We start from the raw sequence: 17,789 nt of genomic DNA on the forward strand, positions 1-17,789 counted from the left end.
TAAATAATTTGTTTTCGTATCACGCTAAGATTTGAATTTGAATTAGGCGCGCTTTTTTATTACCAACACTGAAAGAATATCTAAAGCGCAGCCAACTTAGCTCCGACAGCTATGGGTACCACAAGATAAAGAACTAGTTCACAAATAAGAATATTCAACCAAAACACCTTCTAGCTGACAGATAACTAAGCAGAAGTGGCTGCCTTCCTCACTTAATAGCTAAATTAAACCTTTGTATAGCTTCATTAGAACGATACATGGAAAACGGAATCTTGACAAGCAACAAGTTTGCTGCATGCGGCGGAACCAGTTCGCGATGCCCCCAATTCGTCCCTGTGCAACACTACAATCAGCTGTTACCTGGCCAACGCGTTTTTTTTTTTGGCCTGCACTTTGAACCCCGAGGTTTCGTGCGAATAAAGATACGGATTTGAGTGCGCCTGTCCGCATTCCCGCTCGTCCCGCTCCGCCATCCAATCGCCGCCCATCGCATTTTCGGTTCAGAATCCCGCGGACCTTGCTGCCGTGCACATCGCATCGCATTTCCACAGCTGCGTTTTTCAGTATTTTCGTTCGCTCTCTCTCTCTCTCTCTGCGGTTTTTTAAGAGCGCTCCATTCCGCTCTCCCTCGCGCGCGCTCCTCTCTAACGGTTCCATTGATAAGCAGCGCCATCCGCAGCCCCTGCCCCGCCCCCTGGCGCACATATACCGCCCCTCGCATTTCGGAAAGTGCAAACCAAAGCAAAGCAAAAGCAAAAGCGAATCAATCAATTAAGATAGTACGCCGAATAGTGCAGTGCGTGTGTTAATTAATTTTGGTTGCCATTTCGCACATTCTGTGTTTATTAATTGGCAGTGCATAGTTTCCGGCGGAAAAAGGCAACTTTCCGTTCATTTTCGAGCTTCCGTTTGTCGGCCAATTAGCAGCAGGTCGACAAAGTTAAAAACAACAACAAGCGCAAAGGATAAGCCAACATGACGCACTGGGAGGACTTCTACAACACGCACCTGCCCCCCGCGGACTTCGAGGACAATCGCTCCCTGCTCAAGGAGTTCTGCGAACGGCACAACAAGCTCCAGAATCGCATCGTCCTCGTCACGGTGAGCTGGGATGGCCAAAATCCGAATTAGGATTAGGATTAGCTCTAAAGAAGCACTGTACTTCCTTAATTAACTGTCCAAGCTGGTGAAAGCTTTCATGGTGCATTAAAAACAAATGTGTAAAGTGTGGAAGTGAATAAATTTAAATTGGCTAGAACAAAGTTCGGAAATGTTAAACACATGCAGGGGGCACCAGCCATGCATAAACAATTAAGATTTTTTGAATGGAAAAAAAAAAACAATTACAAAGAGTTTTTGTGACATATTTTAAAAAGCAAAAGTTTTTAATTTAACATTTTAGAAATTTAATCTTAGTTAAGTTTCAATAACCAAAATGTATACACGCTTTTTCCCTTAAAAAGCTGCTATGCGTAAATACTATATATTGCAAATATCTGCAAGTCTTGCAGATACTTTATTCGCCTCCTAAAGCTCAAAGTTAAATATGATATTATGTGGGTCAACTGGTGTTTATTCACTGGGGTAGCCTAATCCGAACATGATTTACGCAAATAGTTAAGAACGAGGCACATTAGTTTCTCTCTATAAGATTTATGGTCAACTTGCTTATTTATTTGCCTGATTTGACTTACTAAATGCTGCTAAATATGTCTGCTTTGTTCTAAGTCATTGGATTTTATATTAAAGGGAATTTGGTTATCTTTATTTTGTTTATTAGGAATTATTGTCATGATTTTAACAGAACTGTTGTTGTGCTTAAGAACGAATGCTAAAGGGAAGAAAATACATAAAAAGGTACAAAACAAGAGAGACTACTAATTGAGTTTCTTCGCCTATCAGATACCCATAACTATGAAGAACATAAAAAAATATCTATTTAATATTAGTAAAAATGGTTAGAGAAAGCCCGAAAATCGTAGGCGTCACTAGAACCTGTATATCTGAATTGAATTTATTAGCTTATGTAGTTACAAGTATCAAGTTTAGTTCATACGGACAGAAATACGGACAAATGAACGGACAGACAAATTCACCCAGATAGTGTTCCTGTTACAAGGATTTCAGCGATTCAAGTATGTCCTTTGAATTCTACAAGTAAAGGGTATAACCACCACTGGTATTTAACCCCAGTTATTGAACATGAAAATTGAATAGAGAATAGAATTTAAAAGTAGCTTTAATTGCAGCATGGGAGGTGAGGAAACAGAATAAATATTAAATAGAAGCAAAGAAAAGAAATACCATAATTAACTTTATCTAATAGAACTCTAATTTGTGCTACAATTCCAGTCCGGTGGCACCACAGTTCCCCTGGAGCACAACACTGTGCGGTTTGTGGACAATTTTAGTGCTGGAACGCGCGGCTCCGCCTCGGCGGAATACTTCCTCGACCACGACTACGCCGTGATTTTCATGCATCGCCACAAGTCGCTGGAGCCCTTCACGCGCCACTTCACCGGCCAGCAGTTCTTCGATATGTTGGACATTGCGGACAACAGCCAGAGCTCGACGATAGCCATCAAGCCGGACTCGGTGGACGTGTTTGCTCCGGTGCTGGCCAAATACAAGATAGCCCGCGAAACGCAGATGATCCTGTACGTGAACTTCACCAGCGTGGTGGACTACATGTGGCTGCTCCGCGCCGCCTGCGAGTGCCTGGCCGCCTTCGAGGAGCGGGCCGTGCTCTATCTAGCCGCAGCCGTATCCGATTTCTACATACCCGAGGACATGATGGTAAGATGAGACTCCGGACGATGCCGGATGAGGCGGGTGGGTGGTCCATGTGGGAAATCTCGTAATTGATTGCGCTCCTCACTGCGACGAGTGCGGAATGAGTGAGTGGAAATTGGTTTTTATCGATTCCCAAAGCTGCACTGCGGAAAATTATGGATTTAGTACTATGCCATGGCATAGTGATTGTGCATTCGTATCGATTTTCAAAGCAGCACCTACTAGTTGACATTGCGAAAGCGTCAATCAAAATGCTGATTTTGCTGATGCATGGAATGTATGTATACTGCACTTTAAACTACTATTTCCTCGCAGTGTGTTTCTAGTTGTTTTCGCTGCCCTTGTGCCTGGTGCTCCTTCCGATTCCCGGTCGCTGTGCAAGTCCCCGGTCTGTGACACATTTCCTCTCCACATTATTGACGTACGACTGGGCTAAGTCAACCATGGCTGCTGCTGCTGCTCCTCCAGCTCCTCTCCAGTTCCTCCAGTTCCATCCGCTGGCCAGCAGGAGCCTTATCACAGGCTGTCAGTGTCACTCACGCTGGCCTTGTGGCCTTGTCCGCCAGCAGCCTTAACATTGTCATCGTATAATTTGATTTGCATAATTTTGCTTGTTAGCGTGTTTCTGTTCCACGCTTCACTAGATTCCCGCCACACCTTCCACCCATCTAGCGCCTTTCTAGTCTCCTTTCACCTTTCGCTTTCATCCAGCCCTCTGTTCATTCAGCTGGGTGGTCTTTACCTGTCAGGAGCCCATCCTCCGCCGTCTGTCAGCTGACTTGTTGGCGCAGCAGCAAAAGGCTTTCAAGTGCATCAAATGTCCATTGGTGGGGCGTGAATGGCTCCGCATGTCAGCCCTCCTTATTTTCCTGCCCGTTTTGCATTTGCATACCACATCCCACATGCATTTTATTCGAGTGCACAGTCGAGGTCAAAGTTATAGCACTCCAATGCCCGGGGGGAACCTGGCTGGTTCTAAATCATTTTCTAAACTTTTCCGCCAGTTTTAAAGCTGTGCCAGTTTAAATGGGACTGAGAAATGCAAAGTATGCTTTAGTAATTTTCGTCAATTAATTTAAGATTATTGAAGGAGTATTTTTGGGTAGAATATAACTACAATCTGTTTAGAGCAACAAATTTAATCCATCAACCTTATGTTTTCACACAATCTGTATTCCACTTGCTGGATGCTATGGTCTTGCCACCGCCAGCCATGTGAGCCTGATTCTGATTCCGATTCCGAGCATCGTTGTGGCATTTCCTACGCCTTGTTTCCGCTCAGCTCGTGCATTTCCGTTTCGCTTTTTTCGCTTAAGACATTCGCCCGCCCACTTTGTCGCTGCCTGGAACATGTGTCTATCTGCACGTGTGCATTGGCCACAAATGGTCCGTTCGCTTGATTAAATTGTTAGTTGCTCTCACGGCACATTGCCTTGGGTGAAATGTGGAATATGCCGAAAATGGCGCAAATGGCCTGTTGATGTTTATGCACGTGTCTACTCAAAGTTATGCGCATATTTGGCATCATCTTTGAGTGCTGCTCGGAGCCTTTCGCCGTTGGCAATACGATTTTCCCACAATCGATTCGAATTTGCATAATAACCTCTCGGGCGATGTATAAATAGAAGCAGTCAAGCTCAATGCATCGAAACTGAAGCGCGCTCAAGCGGTTTTTCGAGTGGTTTCAAGGACTGCCAGCCAGCTCAAAAGTAGGCAACTAAAATCTATTTTCCCCCATTAGCTAGCTGGTCGACAGAGTTGCTTGGAAAATTGAAAACTCATTCCCAGAGATCGGTTCGCCATCTCGTTAGCCTTAAAGCCAAGGTCAGCTCCCATACTGAATTTTAACAAGTCAAACCGCAGCCCAGACACGTTTGCCAAGCCAATTGGCAAAGTTTGTCGTTGCTTACATAGCAATTGGCTTATATACTGTATATATAGTGTATATACTACTGCGAGATGATACTAAAAATTGAATCTCACAATCGCATCAACGCGACGCACTCGCCTCCCCGAAAACATGGCCTAAAAGCCTTTACAAATTTATGCACCGGAAGGGGGCGGGAAAGAAGGCAACTTGCTTTACAATTTGAATTAATTCAGGGCCCGGGGCGGTTGAACCGAATGTAAATTGTACTCGTAATAAGTAAAAACAAACAGAAAATTAAAAGAGTAAACTAAGCGGAGGCAGGACAAAAGGCGACGTGCCGAAATCCGCAAATCAAATCAAAAGATTTTACAAGACGTTCATAGTGTAGTTGAATTCTTTAGGGGGGAAAAGCGGAAAAGCGGGAAAGCTGGAAAAGCAAGTAAAACAAATTCAATGTCAACAGCTGCTAGCATTCCCCACGGAGCTCCACGACCCAAAAAACGTTCCCCAAAAGCTTAAAGTTCCCATCGCATTTCACATTTCCTTTCGCTTTTCGTTGTCAACTGAGTGCCTTGAGCTACATTTTTCATTTCTCCTCGCCCAATGTCCCGGCTACTTAGGCGTGTCCGTCCGGCTGTCCGTACGCCTGTCCGTTTGTCCGACTGCATTGTCCGGCTGTGCCCGCTTTTGTGTGCCGGATAAATGAGGCTGGTCGGCAGCTTAGAGCAGCTTACGGCGTTGCCCAGTTAATGAGAACAGACAGGGGGCGCTCAACAAGTTGCTGGCAGCCCACATGGCGTATGAGAAATATTTTTAGCAAGGCTTTAAAAAGAACCTTGCCCAGGATGTGCAGCCAGGCGTTTGTCGTTAGCTCATTACGGCTGAGTTATGCTTTCAATTAGTTGTAATTCATATGCCACGTGGCGGCAACAAAAAAGAAGCGAATAAATACGCAAAAAAAAGCGAAAGCTGAAAGACAGCCCTGGCCTTTCATTTCGCTGTTTGTCTGTGTATTTTGCAAGGACACTTTGCTGCCCGAGTGTGCGTGCGAGTGTCTGTGTGTGTGCTGCATTGTGTGTGTGCTCGTCCTCTCCATTTAAGAGGATGTTGCCGCGTTGGCTTTTGTGGGCAACGAACCAGCCAACCACCGAACCAATCCCATCGCGTCGCATCACATCGCGTATACGCAACGTGGCCCATCATTCCATTAAAACACTAACCGCTGTCAACGGATTTTCAGCCCACCCACAAAATGCAATCAGGAGATGGAGCGCCGACGATTTCGCTGCAGCTGGTGCCAAAAATGCTGGCCCCCCTCGTCAGCTTGTGGGTCCCGCACGCCTTTGTGGTGTCCTTTAAGCTGGAAACGGACGAGAGCCTATTGATTGTGAAGGCACGTGACAGCCTCAACAAATACAAGCACAAGGTGAGTTCGCTCGCAGCCGGCCAGGAAACACCTAATACGAATCCTAATTTCTTCCGCGTCATCATCCAGCTGGTCATTGCCAATGTGCTGCAGACACGCAAGCATCGCGTGGTGTTCGTCACGCCCACAGATTCCTACGAGCTGCATTTGACTCGCGAACAGACGCTGCAAGGACTCGAGATCGAGGAGCCCATCGTGGCCGATGTGGTAAGTGAATAAGTGCCATAATAACTCAAATGTGTCCGTTTCGTGCTTAAATGTGCATTAAAGCAGAGCAAGTAAAAGTCGGGGATATTCAATTAGTGTTTCTAAATATTTAAGAAGGTTTTTGAAGTAACTATTTTTTTAAAAAATATATTTGAGGCTTAAACTAACTTCTTTCTTTTAATGCTTTTTTCAGGTGCAAAAGCACGGCGAGTTCATCAGCAACGCCCAACAGCGCCAATGACCGTTGTCGATGCGCCGGAGGCCACAGACGCAGCATCAGCATCACCACCACCAACAACTGGCCACCGGTGACGAGGACGAGGATGGCGGCGATCTGGATCGGGATCCGTATTGCGTGACCAGCTCGCATTATCGCCGCGTTCTAAACCCGGGCACGCCAGGCTTTGCCCGCAAATATTGAGCAGGTTATATAGTCCATAGTGTATACTGGAATGTGGATGACAGACATTTACATTCGCTTCATCCTTGCCCTTTGCCTTTGAGTTCCCGCCACAATTTATCTATCTATTTATGGTAGCGCCTCATAATTGAGGTGGCACCGCTCCATTAGTCCATTCTCCTGTTGTTATTTTTTCTTTTTGTATTAGTTAATGTATTGGTCTTATTGTTGTCCTGAGAAATGATGTCACTTGTATGTATCCGCAATTCCCTTGGCTCCTTTTCTTATCTTCCTTTGTTTGCCGGCACGTTTATGTCATCGAGTATACGCAGCGTGTTGCGCAGACATCAATAAGCGATTTTGATTTATGTTTGTGACAGAGCTTATGATGCTTATACATTTAATGAAGCATCAATCCGGCGCACTGGAATTTAAATCCCCCACAGCTCGTGTGTTTTGATATCCTTAAATCGGAGTAGCGACAAGCTGCATGCAATCGCAATTTGCCGGACGTTGTGTCCCTGGACAACTGGTGCTGGTGTCAGTGGCAGGCGACGCGACAATTGATTTGCTGTTTTGCATATATGGGGTGGAAAAGAGTGGCAGCTTTGCCCGTCTAATGTCCTTGTCGGTTCAAATTTATGGCGGTCCAAGCCTTGGCGCCTGTCTATCCCAAGCAGGTCAAGTGCCACCGTGCAAAGGTCAGCTTAAAGCAGCTCAAATTGAGTTTGAAAGCGGCGTAGCGCAACCTAATTAACATCCCACACTCACACAGGCACTGAGTTATTTCTTGGCCAGGCTGAGATAGACTGGCGCTGGGGCCTGGCTTGCCACATCCGTATCCTCAGGGTCCTTTGCGGACGGCCGCCTTTCCACATTTTTATTGCATGTTATGTCGTTGCCACGCCCGTCGGCCATAAGCTCCATGCCGCCCGTCTAAACGGGCCTGTGGTGAAGGGTTGGCGGTGGATTTGTATCCTCCTTTCATGGAGTTGTAACCACTTCCGTCCCGCCCGCATTTGTGGTTTAATTTTTCCAGCCGACAACTGTGCAGTGCTTTGTGTGCCCGGCTGTTTTGTTTTCGTTCGTTCTGTGGGCCGGGCAAAAAATTCACATTTCTTTGTGACGTCGGCTTTTTGTGGGTTTTGCTGGGCTGGTTGGCCGGGTCTCTGCGTTGTTGGGGCCTGCATCAAATTAAATTTTATTGCGCTCGCACGCACCGCAAACACCGGCCTGGGAACAGATACCGAACAGGGGAAACAATCACACATGTGGCTTAGGACTTAAGCCAGGCTCCGCATTTCCTTCGTTTTCACTTTCCTGCTGCTCGGGGTTTTTATGGCCTCACCTACCTTAGTGTGTGCACCCACATATCAAGACACCCCCCATGTGTACTTCTCCCCGCGTATATCGATTGTGCATTAAAGTATAAACATAAAAATTCAGTTTGCCAACATGAGTTGCGTACAATAAAATATGTGTATAACTAGCCAAGTGTGCGAACAAGATGGGAGCTGCGGATGGATGGTATTTGCTTTTACTGGCAAATGGTGGTTTTCTTTCTCTATGATTACTAAGAGAATACTTAAGCATGCCAACCATAAATAAGCTACTTAAATAACAAATAAGTTTTCGAACCATACATGTAAATTCGAGAAGAACCTCTCCATATCCGTAACTTAGGACTGCATTTGATGAACGGTCAGTCCGGATAAATTCTTAGTGAAATTCAAGATTTATTAAACCTAAGTACATGAAGGAATTTCAATAAAACAGAAAATCAAAACTACTCTTCAAGTCATCTACATATATAAAATCTATTCTCTATACATCATACATGTACTATATTATCCAATCGGGGAATAAAACCAAGTGAACCAATTCGTTAAAGTTTCAATATCCAATTTGGACCAACCGATAAGAACAAAATTAGAAAAAATACGAACAAGCTATATGTATATGTGTATATCTCTATGTATACCTTAAAATATAAAACGAAACAAAGGAATTTCCATTGAATATTTACTCTCTACAAGCATTTTGCCCTCTAAGCTAGATACATAACTATTTTATTGTTGAAAACGAAAACACCCAAATCCTATTGTACGCAATGCAGTTTTGGTCACTGCACCTGCCCTCTTTCTTACCGGAATCCATGAGCTGTTTAACTGTAAAACTGTTGTAAAATGTTTACCAAAAAATGTACCATATGCCGTACTAAGGTCTAGTATCCGTAACATATACATCTACAAAGATACAACAATATATATATATTTGAATGTGTATTAAACTGGAAATGAAATAGCTTTAAATGTATAGACAAACGTGTGTGTGTTTCATTTACTAATGGATTGGGAAACATGTCATTTTTAAACCATAGTATTTATTTACATACACCTGCATTAGCTTTCTAATTTCAGACACTTTAATATGTTTTTGTGCTTTCAGCTTATCATAGGTTGTCTCGTTGCCTTAGAACTATTATGGACTGGCTCAATGGTATCACAACAATTATAACTTGAGCATCCGTAAATCGCTTTTACTTCTGCCAAATTTATCTATAGGTTAGTTTGGTAAATCGATGAACTTAAACTTGAGCGGAATATTTGGCAAGTTGATCAACGCAGATCGGAACGCATTCTCCGTGGGATAATTGAACTCCACGTTGAAGTTGCGAATGAGACGAGCGGTACCCAATTCCAGTTCCATTTCCACGATGCGTTTGCCCACGCACATCCGAGGTCCAAATCCGAATGGCAAAAATACGAATGGGTTCGTTGACTTCAGTTCATTCGCCGGACACTTTGATTCCGAGTCCTTGGGACTGCGCAGCCACCGTTCCGGCAGGAACTCAGATGCTTGTGGGAAGTACTCATCTCTGGTCAGGGCGTTCAGAGGAACGATGTTCACGTAAGTACCAGCTGGCACTTGGTATCCACTGAGGACAGCGTCTCTGGAAAGGACGCGAGCGTTTCCCACAATCAGGGGATGCAATCGCTGGGATTCCTTTATGCAGGCGCGCAGATAGGGAACATTCTTCATCGATGCTTCCGTAAACTCGGAATCCTTGTTGGGCAGCACCTTCATCACCTCCTCCCTGAGCCTGGCCTGCTTCTCGGGATTCTTGGCGAGGCACAGCAATAGCGCCGTAAAGGTGCTCGAAGTCTGGAATACAAGATGTTGATTTACAGGACGGCTTTTGAAGATCGTACTACCAATAACTCACCGTATCAACTCCTGCCATTAGCATGTCCATGGCCATAACAGTGGCCACCTTTCTGTCTACCTTCAGCAGTTTCTCGAGCACACTCTGTTCATTCTCCGGACGCACCACGCCCTCCTTGGCCTCCTTGTCCAGCCGTTCTATAGCCTCATCAACGTAGGCCAGAGTCACTTCCTGAATACCATCCAAAGCTCTCATCAATCGCTTCAACTTGGGAGTTTTAATATAGCGCCAGGGCGAGGGCTTCATTTCCAGATCGGCGGATACTATAAAGAACTCATCGAGGTAATGGAATAGCTTGAGTGCCTCGCTTTCCTTATTTGAGTTCTTGAGCAAGCCCAGTTGCTTATCCAGGGCCACCACGGATACGGATTCCAAGGTCCAGCGGTTGATGGTGTCGATGAAGTCATCGGGAGCCTCAAGAGTATCGGGATCTCTCAGTTCGAGAATGCTGTAGAGGAAATTGGATATCTTAAGAATATATTTTACTGCTTTTGTGAATGTATCTTACCGCTGAACAAACTCCTGGTTGACCTGCGACATCTTCTTGTAGTACAATCTCACATTTTTTGGCTGCATAAGCACGGGATTTACGACGGTTCTGAAGTCGCCCCATGGCTTGCCCTGCGAGGGAATGACGCCCACGACGCCCTGGTAGAAGTCCTTCCTGTACTCCTCGCGGTGGTAGTGCAAGGTATAGTTGCCTGGACGATTGGGCCACACTCCCTCATTGCGAAATACCACCTCGAAGTCCTCGGGATTGTGGGTGCTCAGGAATGGTGGTTTACCCATAATACCTGGCATAAAGAATATGTCGCCGTAGTCCTGTCTCATCGCCTCAAACATCTCCTTCAGTTCCATGTTCTTGTATTTTCCACCCGGCATGGACATTTTCATCGACAGTGCCCACATATTGAGTCGAGGGATCTGCTCAAATGGCTTCGCCTGCAGCCATTCCGAATCCTCTCTAGCTTCGGCAGTCGCCACATTAGTTTGCCAGCGCTGGAAATATAATTTATTGATATAAATATACATTTTGGAGCACTTTGTATGCTGAGCAATTAAACAGCAAAATAAAAATATGAAGCAAAATCAGCTCAAGATAAACGGACTGATAGTTCCCAGATTAGTTGTTTATATTAAATACAAGCATTCACCTTTTGAGTGGCGAGCGAGAGAGTCGCTTTTTGCGACTGAATTAATGATAGAGCACTGCGCACTTTTAGCATTTTCGCGATGATTAGAACTTTTCCGGCTCACCGCCCAAACAAAACTGTGAACCGAGCGTTCGTTCTACTGGCTTTAAATCCTAAGGCCGCGCGAGCTTTGCCGCTTAATTGGTTGATAACAGCACACAAACAGAGAGATAGCGACCCCACGGAGAACGGGCGTATAAACAGGTTCCGGAGAGCTTATTTGGTAGTTTATAAAAAACAAAACCATTTATTCAATTAATAATTGAGCAAAGAGTTCGCTAGTTTTTAATCAAATTTAAAAAGATTTTAGAGCAAGTATGCAGAATTATTATATGCTAAAAAAAACATGTTTAAATGGAACTATATAACTACATATATAACAAACACATATAACCCCGATCATATCGGTCAGTGTCAATGCCAGCAATTTTTTGTCACCATGACTATTAATAATTTCCATGCTGGGGAAATGTATGGCCATAGCTAAATTCTCTCTAGATATTTATTAGTAAAAGTTCGAGGCGTTTAATTTCGAAATCTTTGCAATAGTTTTATTTCAAATATTTTCATTTTTTTTAGTTATATTTTTAAACAGAGGGACTTAATTTCTTTTCATTGCAATGTATATATGTAGAAAAAGCATTCGTTTAACAATACCTATTATCTTAGCACAACAGATATCTAATATAAAACACATTAGCTGGACACATCTGTAAACTTAAACTTGAGTGGTATATTGGGCAGGTTGATCAGAGCGGAGCGGAAAGCATTCTTTGTGGAATGGTTGAACTCCACGTCGAAGTTGCGAATCAGACGAGCGGTACCCAATTCCAGTTCCATTTCCACGACCCGCTTGCCCACGCACATCCGTGGTCCAAATCCGAAGGGCAGGAAGACGAATGGATTTTTGGTCTTCAGATCGTTGGCTGGACACTTTCCGGCAGAGTCGCTGGCATTTCGCAGCCATCTCTCCGGTAGAAACTCCGTGGGCTTTGGGAAGTACTCCTCGCTGTAGAGGGAGTTAATGGGAATCATGGACACAAGGGTACCAGCAGGTACGCGATAACCGCTAATTACGGAATCCCTAGTCAGCCCGCGAGCATTTCCAAATACAAGAGGGTAGAGGCGCTGGGATTCCTTTATACAGGCACGCAGATAGGGTACGTTCTTCATCGATGCTTCAGTGAACTCGGAATCCTTGTTGGGCAGCACCTTCATCACCTCCTCCCTGAGCCTGGCCTGCTTCTCCGGATTCTTGGCGAGGCACAGCAAAAGCCCCGTAAAAGTGCTCGAAGTCTGGATGACAGCAAATATATTATAAACTCCATAAATTTGTATGATTACTTACCGTATCCACTCCCGCCATGAGCATATCCATGGCCATAACGGTGGCCACTTTCTTGTCAACTTTCAGTAGTTTCTCGAGTACACTCTGTTCATGTTCCGGACGTACCACACCCTCCTTGGCCTCCTTTTCCAAGCGTTCGATCGCCTCATCCACATACAATAGAGTTATTTCCTGAATACCATCCATTGTTTTGAGCATTTTCTTCAGCTGTGGTGTCTTGAAATATCTCCAGAGAGAGGGCTTCATCTCCAGATCGGCCGAGTGCAAGAAGAAGTCATACAGATGCTTGAAGAGCTTGGTTGCCTCGCTGTTCTTCCCCGATTCCCTGAGCAGACCCAGCTGTTTATCGAGTGCCACCACGGATACGGATTCTAGAGTCCAGCGGTTAATGGTTTCCAAGAAATTGCCAGGCACCTCCTGAGTGGTGGCATCCCTTATTTCTTTAATGCTAATGTGAAATATTTAAATGCAGAAAATTGAGAAGTGTTTTAATTTTAAGTACATACAGATCCACAAACTCCTGGTTAACCTGCGACATCTTTTTGAAGTACAATCTCACATTCTTGGGCTGCATCAACACGGGATTCACAATGGTGCGAAAGTCTCCCCAGGACTTTCCCTGCGAGGGAATGATTCCTTGAACACCCTCGAAGAAGTCCTTTCTGTAAACCGTTCGATGATAGCGCATTATATCACTGCCCGGTCTCAATGGCCACACACCTTCGTTGCGGAAAACCACCTCAAAGTCCTTTGGGTTGTGTGTCATCACAAAGCCATCACTTCCCATCATTCCGGGCAAAAAGAATATGTTTCCGTAATCCTGGCGCATGGCGTCAATCATTTCCATTATCTCCAAGTTCTTGTACTTCCCACCGGGCAGTGCGCTTTTCGCGAATAAGGACAAGATATTTGCCTTCGGAATCTCTTGGAAGGGTTTGGCCTGGAGCCATTCCGGATCGTTTCTGATCTCAGCTGTTGCCACATTTGTCTGCCAACGCTGAAAAATGATCCAATCAAGAGTTAGGTATTTTTCATGTAAACATACACATTATTGTATATTCTCATTTCAAATTATTCGCAAATTGCCACTGTTTTTATACCAAAAACTATTTTTTTACCTGTTGACTTGCTGAGAAGACGGTGGCTTTTTGCGACTGAAGTATATTGAGTGCGATACGGCCTTTCAACATTTTGCACGTTGTCTAATTCACGGTCAAAGTGAAACTACTCATTCTAGTTGTCTGTTTTATAAGCTTTATATATCTGTGGGGCCGGGCGAGCTTTTCTATACATTTGAGGAAAACAACAACCTCAAAGATACTTTCGGAGAGAGAGAGAGCAGCAAACAGGTTCGCGTTGAGAATTGCTAACGAAAACATATGGCAAACATTCGGTCATTAAAATATGCATTTGTATTTCTGGGTCTTAGTTCCGACTAGAATATACCTTTTTTAAGATTTATCTCTAATAGATAGGAAATATATCTTTAAGCATTAAAAAGTGGTGTAATATTAAAAAAAAGATCGACAAGTATATATATATTTTGTATGTAATAAATAACAGCGTATGTAGTATTATCATTAAAATCATAGTGTTTCTAGTCACGCACGTTAATGACCATTAGTTTATATACCCAAATCAAATAATGAGAAATATCGCTGATGGGATTGATCAAATTTATTGGTATAGGTTCAAACCAATTGTTCGGCGAAAGAGAGTGAGTTTTTGGGCGAATATTTTATCTAATCAGCTGGCTTCCTAACGCCAATTCAGCTGACAAAGAGTTTTCAATTGCAAAATTTATGTTTACAAGTATCAAAAATTGCATCAGAAAAATTTAACTTTCGATCGCTGATTAGGTGAGGTACGTATTTTTTTGACGCGGAATATGATTATCTTTATTGTGAAGAATAAAAGTTCTGTGTTTTAGTTTTCCATTTATTTATTTAGACTGTATTTTATTTATATTTACCATATGTATGCATTTGCTCAAACACCAAAAAGTTTAGTTTTGCTTATCAAATTGTTGACATACACATAGATAGTACACGGTTGCCATCTTATGAAGTATACAACTTTTCGTCCTCGAATAGTGATATATAAATATTCGTTTAGATTAATGACTTAACAATAGATTACTAATAAATTAGAGTTGCACAAATCGTTTGAGTTTGCATTCGTTAAGCATATTTTTACATGACAATTTCCGCGCGAAACAATTTGGCACGCTGGGCAAAGATATAGATATATGTACGTATAGTATGTTTTTATGGAGCGATTCAGAAGATATTATTCGTTGACTCTAAGGACTAAGTGTCTATGACAGTTTCGTATAGTATTTAAATGATAATTCCTTTAGCATTGAGCAGGCTTAACTAGCAAACTGCGTGGAACTAATCCTGGCTGGCAGATCCATTCATCTGCTGGTAGTTGCACACGATCTTTGCCGCATCGTTCATCATCTTGGCCGTGGAGCGGACGAGGAACATCAAATGACACTCGTCGTAAACGGTCAGCTCGACCCGGGTTCGCACCAATCCGTGCAGAACGGTGGCCCTCTCCAAATCCAGCCAGCGCTGGAGGGCTAGCTCCCGTTCCTTAGCGGATCCGGTGAGCGCCACATCCGAAGGGCCCCACAGTACGAACTCCAGCACTGCCTTCGCCTTGGACAGGGACTCGGCTCGCTCCTGCTGCAGAATGTCCGCCAGGATGGGCGTGATCTTTGTGGCGGGCAGCATGTCGGTCAAGGCCGAGTGGGCACATTTGCAGAGCGTACCCATGGGCTCGTCGTCGTCATTGTTGTTTCTAAATTGGCAAAGCGATTATCAGTAAGATTTATAGACAATAGTTGATCTCAACTCACCCGTGCAGCACACAGAGTCGCGCCTGGGCGTCCTTGTTGTCCATGTCTTTGGACAGCACCACATTGGACAGACTGAGCGGCGTCTCCTCGATCGCCTTGGCCTGCAGGTTCTTCATTCCGTTGACCAGCTGCAGCATGATGAAGGCCACCTCCCGCGTCATCACATCATCGAATGCAGGCATGGCATTTGCATTCGTTGATACATCTTCTGCGCCCATCGAAGTGGCCGAGGATTCTTCGTTCAGCGTACTTAGATTCTGCACCGAGACTACATTCCTAAGATTGCCAGCAATTGAACCATTTCCATCCTTCAGGCCACTGAGATTTGGAATCGAGCCGCGGAAATTGAAGTTGCTCTTGTCCAGCACCTGCGACTTGCCCTTGAGTATTGATCCGATCGATTGTAGGGTCTCCAGCTGCAAACGGGGCAACACCGAGATGGTGGCCTGCAGCAGGGTCACCTCCGTGGAGGGCATCAGCGGCAGTTGATAGCTGGGCACCAGGTCACAGAATTCGGTCACCGGGTTGAGCACATCGCTCACTCCGCCCGACAGCTGGCTGAGTTCCCCAGCCACGCCGCCCAGCTGGTTGCAGTCGGCCGACAGGGCCAAGGTCACGGGCGAGGAGCTCCACAGGGCGGCATGGAAGGCCTTCTTGCCCACCACAAATGCCTGGGTTCCCTCCAAAATGGTAAAGTCCTCGTAGCGCAAGTTGATGGCATTGGCCAGTGGACGCAAGGCGGCCGGCACCACTGGAGTTTGCTGAAGCTGGTTAGGAATATAATTATTTTCGTTTGTCTTAAATTATTAGTATGTATATGCCCACCTGATCCAGCACCTGGGCGAGAGCCTCGTGATTGGCCACCACCACGGCGGTGTAGTTATCCTCAATGGTTTTGTGCACGACACTGCGTCCCTTGCGCATGCGCAAACGATTCGTGGCCTTGCTGCGGTTCTTGTTGGCCTACGAAAGTAAAGGTTTTTATAAGTTTATGACTTGCTGTAGTTAATGTTAAGATTGAATTCACCTGTGGCATGCCCCAAACGCTGTCGTTGATGTCCGTGGCCACATCGCCGCCCGCCTCGCTACCGTAATAGCTGTACGGAGCATAGATATCGAACTCGCCCACCTCACTGCCCGCATAAGAGGCTGAGATGATGCGTGGAATGTTGGCTAAAATTAGGGATTAGGTATTAGTTACAACTACAGACTTTAGTTTCTTTGAGTTATTTTCTAGCAAGGATCTTATAACCTACCCAAGCTGTTGTTCAATCCGTAGTTTCGCACCGGTCCATACTCGCTGCGCGAATAACTGGCAATGGAGGCCGTGTCCGAGTAGATGTTGTTACGTCTCGTGGCCTGGGTCAATCTCTGGCCAGCCACGGACAGATCGATGTTGCTGCGCGTGGGCGGCGGAGGAGGAGTCGGTGTGGAGGGCGTGGGTGTGGTATTTCCATTGGCAGCTGGCGGCGTCGGGGAACCCATCTTCACGAATTCGTACATGTTCTCGTAGTCGCGCTTGTCCTTCAGATAGCTATCGATGGTGCTGTTGATCTTGCGGACTGAATCCTTGAGACTGCTGCGCTGGGCAGCATCCGCTGCATCCATGGATCGCTGCTCGAAGATCTCCAGTTTGCTGGAGATCGACATCTTCGGTTCGCTCTTCTTTTGGGGTATGCGCTCAAAGGTGCTGGTCCTGCTGTTGGCAGTCGATGAGGACTTTCCTGCCTCCTGACCACTGCTGCTGCTGTTGGCATTGGTCTTGCCCAGCGTCTTGCCCTGATCCGTGGCTACATTGTCACCGTTTGACGAGCAAATGGAGATAGTGTCGGTGAGGACTCCGCGCTTGCGCACCAGTTCCAGCTGGGCCTCCCTTTCCCGCATGCTGGCTGTGCGCTCCGGCTTTCTGGGCGCAATCGATGACCGGATTTCCCCTGTGAAACATAGAAAATTTGAAATTCAGTTAAGTGAATGGTTCCTTGAGATGTACTGCTACTAGTCTAAGTAATTAATAAATAACTCATCAAAATTGATACTTACGAATGTGCAAAAAACATTGAATGGAATTTAGTGAAATTAAGACAAACTAATTCTCTTATTATCAAAATAGAATTATATTAGATTTTAGTTAGAAAAATATAAAATTATAGTCCTTTAAGATATATTGTGATGGATCTGATTGTTATAAAGTTATACTATTTTATTTGAGTGCAACGCTTGAATTAATTAATAATTGTATATTGTAAGTATATCGAGGTGCCACTGTACTATACTCCGGCTTGCTGCAGTTCTCTGGTTTGCTGGCACCCGAGAATTGCGGAAAATCCGGCTCCACCCTCGAATTTCTTCACCTGGGGGCCAAGTAGTTAGACAACCTGTGAGTACTAATTGCGATTTTGACCCACATTCGTGCCAAATTACAATTCGCATGGTGCTGCTGCTGCTGCTGGTGGTGGTCAGCTT

General features: G+C 44.9%; 4 protein-coding genes across 4 annotated transcripts in view; 1 reads left to right on the forward strand and 3 right to left on the reverse strand.

The window, feature by feature from the left end:
- Nucleotides 1-363: 363 nt before the first annotated feature.
- On the forward strand, nucleotides 364-8,625 carry LOC6619106 (phosphopantothenate--cysteine ligase). Its single transcript, XM_002043310.2, has 5 exons — nucleotides 364-1,101; nucleotides 2,353-2,796; nucleotides 5,904-6,089; nucleotides 6,159-6,296; nucleotides 6,490-8,625. Exons 1-5 carry the CDS (start codon nucleotides 976-978, stop codon nucleotides 6,535-6,537), a joined length of 942 nt encoding a protein of 313 aa, XP_002043346.2. The 5' UTR covers nucleotides 364-975; the 3' UTR covers nucleotides 6,538-8,625.
- A 432-nt stretch (nucleotides 8,626-9,057) lies between these two features.
- LOC6619108 (probable cytochrome P450 12a4, mitochondrial) lies at nucleotides 9,058-11,148 on the reverse strand. The gene is made up of 4 exons (XM_002043312.2): nucleotides 11,077-11,148; nucleotides 10,431-10,921; nucleotides 9,923-10,370; nucleotides 9,058-9,861 (listed from the first exon to the last, which is right to left on the reverse strand). Exons 1-4 carry the CDS (start codon nucleotides 11,146-11,148, stop codon nucleotides 9,262-9,264), a joined length of 1,611 nt encoding a protein of 536 aa, XP_002043348.1. The 3' UTR covers nucleotides 9,058-9,261.
- Nucleotides 11,149-11,699: 551 nt separating this feature from the next.
- On the reverse strand, nucleotides 11,700-13,693 carry LOC6619109 (probable cytochrome P450 12a5, mitochondrial). Its single transcript, XM_002043313.2, has 4 exons — nucleotides 13,582-13,693; nucleotides 12,970-13,460; nucleotides 12,464-12,911; nucleotides 11,700-12,411 (listed from the first exon to the last, which is right to left on the reverse strand). Exons 1-4 carry the CDS (start codon nucleotides 13,651-13,653, stop codon nucleotides 11,812-11,814), a joined length of 1,611 nt encoding a protein of 536 aa, XP_002043349.1. The 5' UTR covers nucleotides 13,654-13,693; the 3' UTR covers nucleotides 11,700-11,811.
- A 687-nt stretch (nucleotides 13,694-14,380) lies between these two features.
- LOC6619110 overlaps nucleotides 14,381-17,789 on the reverse strand; it is a 41,469-nt gene continuing 38,060 nt past the window's right edge. The window contains exons 4-8 of the mRNA XM_032723505.1: nucleotides 16,583-17,260; nucleotides 16,354-16,499; nucleotides 16,152-16,289; nucleotides 15,327-16,093; nucleotides 14,381-15,268 (exon numbers count right to left, since the gene is read on the reverse strand). Coding sequence (XP_032579396.1) covers nucleotides 14,857-15,268; nucleotides 15,327-16,093; nucleotides 16,152-16,289; nucleotides 16,354-16,499; nucleotides 16,583-17,260 — 2,141 coding nt within the window. The 3' untranslated portion in view covers nucleotides 14,381-14,856. The remainder of the gene's footprint in view (nucleotides 15,269-15,326; nucleotides 16,094-16,151; nucleotides 16,290-16,353; nucleotides 16,500-16,582; nucleotides 17,261-17,789) is intronic.

The sequence above is a fragment of the Drosophila sechellia genome, chromosome 3R, assembly GCF_004382195.2.
Source record: "Drosophila sechellia strain sech25 chromosome 3R, ASM438219v1, whole genome shotgun sequence".
Classification (NCBI taxonomy): domain Eukaryota; kingdom Metazoa; phylum Arthropoda; class Insecta; order Diptera; family Drosophilidae; genus Drosophila; species Drosophila sechellia.